Source organism: Astyanax mexicanus, chromosome 4 (assembly GCF_023375975.1).
Source record: "Astyanax mexicanus isolate ESR-SI-001 chromosome 4, AstMex3_surface, whole genome shotgun sequence".
Classification (NCBI taxonomy): domain Eukaryota; kingdom Metazoa; phylum Chordata; class Actinopteri; order Characiformes; family Acestrorhamphidae; genus Astyanax; species Astyanax mexicanus.
The window spans coordinates 32528534-32532365 of record NC_064411.1 but is presented as its reverse complement, the minus strand read 5'-3'; the positions used below and the strand labels follow the sequence as shown (position 1 = coordinate 32532365).

Genomic DNA, 3832 nt, shown 5'->3' with positions numbered 1-3832 from the left:
ACCGCGGTCTGGGTCCGCATCCAGACGTTGTCCAATCCGGATTCAAAAAACGATAAACTACTGAGAAGGATTTAATTCTGATCCTGTTCATTTAAAGCGGCAGAACTTTTATTGTCTTTATGGTTTACGTGCTTTACAGCGCAGTAAACTTACAGACCAATCACGTGTGCTTTAAGATCACCAAACTCTCTCCTCTACCAATCAGATCTGTGCAGATGCGAGCACGCGGAGCCACACAGGCGAAGCAGGCGGTGAGAACTGGGAGAATAAAGCAAGAAAAGCTAATACTGATGGTGCGCATCAGAAAAAAAAACATTAAAATACTACAGTTATAAAACATATTAACAGTAATCGATCGGTGTTACTTGGAGGAATTAAAGAGAAACAACGAGACAAGAGTGCAAAATATTCCACTTGATCAGAACTCCCCAGCAAGAAAAAAAACTCCCTCGCTCGCAGGCGTACTCTCTTACCCTACCTCAAAACTAAGGCAACCCCCAGTGGACAAAAAGTATTGGCAACTCCCACCATCAGTTTTTCCCACAACATAATAAAGTCTGATACAGTAATAATATAAAATAAAATAAAACTGCTGTTGTTATACAAAGCTGATATTTTGGCCAAGCTCAGCAAACATTTCTCCATATATAGTAAGATTTGTCATTCATGTATTTATCACGCCAGGCAGGCAAAAATCTAATATATATAAATTAAATAGAATAAATATAGCATTTTGAAACAAAGTTAACATACAGATTCACAATAATAGACTCGATAAGTTAGTTATTAGTTATTGTATGATAGGTTGATGATGTCATTATTGTGAAAGGCCTATTTAAAACAATACATATTGTTGAAATATACTAGTTTGTGTCATTTGTTCTGTCTTTCAGTCATACAGTATATAATACTGAATCATAACGCAAGTTAAAAATGGCGACGGTCCGGCCCTTGGCCTGGCGAAAATTTCTCTAACTGGACCGTACTAATTTCTAATTAAATACCCCTGATGTATTCAGTTCACTGTACCTTTTTCAGCTTTGAGTGTATACAAAATTCCACGCAAGCCCCTAGACGTTTTTTCCTTGCATTAATCAACCTATGAAATTCACTTATCAGCTTCAGCCTGCGTTTCACCATGATGTCAGCAGCATCAGTTTTATGGCTGTAGTTTGAACATTTACACCTCATTCAGCATCCAGCTCTTCATCAGGTAGGACTGCAGTTGTGTACATGCAACTTTCCAGACCTATATTGTCTGTTTAGTGTATACGTTTTTAAGATTGTTGGTCAGTAAATTGATCAGTTCAATGTTCTTTATATAGAAATGAATGCACTTTTTTCATTATTCCTTTGTAAAAAAATGCTGTTCTTTGTTCTGTTCTTTGTCACATGTTCTTCTGACTGCAGTCTAAATCAGTTCTGATGCTGTTGTGATGTTAAAAGTGTGTGTGGACCTGTATGTGAAAATGTTCAATGAGACTGTGGCAAAAATCCCTGTCCTTTTCACCCTCCTCCTCTTCTTCTCAGGTAAATAATAACTGATGTACTCAGTAACCTTTATAGGCTTATTTGCCCCTATACTGCCCCTTTACTTATGTATTCCTGAGTATTTTTAGCCTTTTAAAATCTTCTAGAATTTGTATAGTAACTGATTTCTAAACTTGAATAATGTTTATTGGTTATGTTTTTCAATTCATAGAGATAATCATTTAATGTCAACCTTAACCTCCAAACCAGTGAAGTTCTACCATTCATGTATTACCATGTGCTTATAACCAGAAGTCCCGGTTAAACCTGCTGAATGTTAAACAATGTGGATCATTTTAGTGATTAATAATCATTTGGAGATTCTTTTGATGGAATGACATATTTATTACTATGTCTTTAGTTCCTTACATTGTTCAACAAATTTTGTCATGAGATGAAATCACGAGACTACACAGAAATCACACAGGGTGGAAAATGATGTGCTACTTTGTGTTGATCTATCACTTAAAATCTCAGTAAAATACATTTAAGTTTGTGGTTGTTAGGTGAGAAAATGTGAAAAAGTTAAAGGATTATGAATACTTTTGCAAACCACTGTACGTGGTTATACAGCTCTGAAAGACTACTTAAAAATGATGAGTTTCTTTAGTTTTACCAAATTGAAAACCTCTGGAAAATAATCAAGAGGAAGATGGATGATCACAAGCCATCAAACCAAGCTGAACTGCTTAAATCTTTTGCACCAGGAGTGGCATCAAGTTATCCAAAAGCAGCGTGTAAGACTGGTGGAGGAGAACATGCCAAGATGCATGAAAACTGTGATTAAACACCAGGGTTATTCCACCAAATATTGATTTCTGAACTCTTATAACTTTATGAATATGAACTTGTTTTCTTTGCATTATTTGAGGTCTGAAAGCTCTGCATCATTTTTGTTATTTCAGATATTTCTCATTTTCTGATATAAATGCTCTAAATGACAATATTTTTAAATGGAATTTGGGGAAAATGTTGTCCGTAGTTTACAGAATAAAAAAACAATGTTGATTTTACTCAGACATATATCTATAAGAAGCAAGATCAGAGAAACTGATTCAGAAACTGAAGTGGTCTCTTCATTTTTTTCTGAGCTGTATGTATGTAATACAGTAGAGGTAGAATAGTTATTGCACACAAGCCGAATAATGCACCTTGCAGTCTATGTGAGTTGTATCACATGGAGCGGTCATTTTTCTCCACTTTTCAGAGCAGAACACAACCAGCTAGAACTAATGTCTGGTTATTTATCACAAGTATGAATGAATTGTAGACTGGATTTTATTGATGCATTTTAATCTGTCTCAGCATGTTACACCTCGCTCACTGTAAGTCTGTTTAGTTTACTGATTGAGTTATCTATATAAATCATAAAATCATCAAAAATACAGAATAAACATATACACACATCAAATCTGCATATGATACATTAACTAGTAAACTTTTATCCCCAGTCGTTTCTTCTGCAGAAAAAAGTCCTCTCAGATCTTTCCATTTCATTGTGAAGAACTCAGAATTCAAGAATCAACCTGAAGCTCGAGCAGCTTGTAGAGAGAACTACACTGATTTGGTCACTGTGTGCAGTGAAGAATAAAACGATGCACTAATTAATCTGACCAACAGTAATGTCTGGATTGGTCTTCAGCGCAGTCAGTTCAGTTCTAAATGGTCTAATGGTGATGAAGTTACATTCAGTGCTCTGACTGGAAGCTGTGGGCCAAAGCCCTGCTGTGCTGCTATGAAGACTAATGCATCATGGGAAAGTCCTCTGTGTACAGAGAAAAGAAACTTCATGTGTTATAAACAAGGTAAATACTGATTATTAACTATCAATATTTCAACAGTATTAACTCAGATTTTTTCAGACAGCTTTATAATTCAGTGTTAATGTGTTCAATCTTTCTCCTCCACAGATCAGACTGACCTCACCTTCAGCTATCACCTGATCACTGAGAATAAGACCTGGTATGAAGCTCAGAGTTACTGCAGGAAGAACTACACTGATCTGGTCAGCATCAGAGATCAGGAGCAGAATGAAGCAGTGAAGATAGCAGGGATGAAGAGCAGTGATTTCTTCTGGATTGGTCTGCTGCGTGATGACTGGGAGTGGGCTGATGGAGGAAGATCTGCTTACAGAAACTGGGACACTGGTTACCCTCGAACACCATCAACACAACCAAACTGTACACAGCTGAATGTGAATGGGAAATGGCAAAATGTGATTTGCAGTAAAGTTGTGGCTGCTGTTCTGTGCTACAACAGTAAGTCCTGACTTCACTCTCTATAACTCTCTCAGCAGTGTTCA

The 3832-nt window shown here is 36.6% G+C and overlaps 1 protein-coding gene across 1 annotated transcript; it reads left to right on the top strand.

Annotated features, from left to right (window-relative positions):
* Positions 1-3008: 3008 nt before the first annotated feature.
* Positions 3009-3832, top strand: LOC103025763 (E-selectin-like). The gene is made up of 2 exons (XM_022679383.2): positions 3009-3335; positions 3441-3832. The coding sequence occupies exons 1-2, from the start codon at positions 3266-3268 to the stop codon at positions 3797-3799; spliced, it is 429 nt and encodes a 142-aa protein (XP_022535104.2). The 5' UTR covers positions 3009-3265; the 3' UTR covers positions 3800-3832.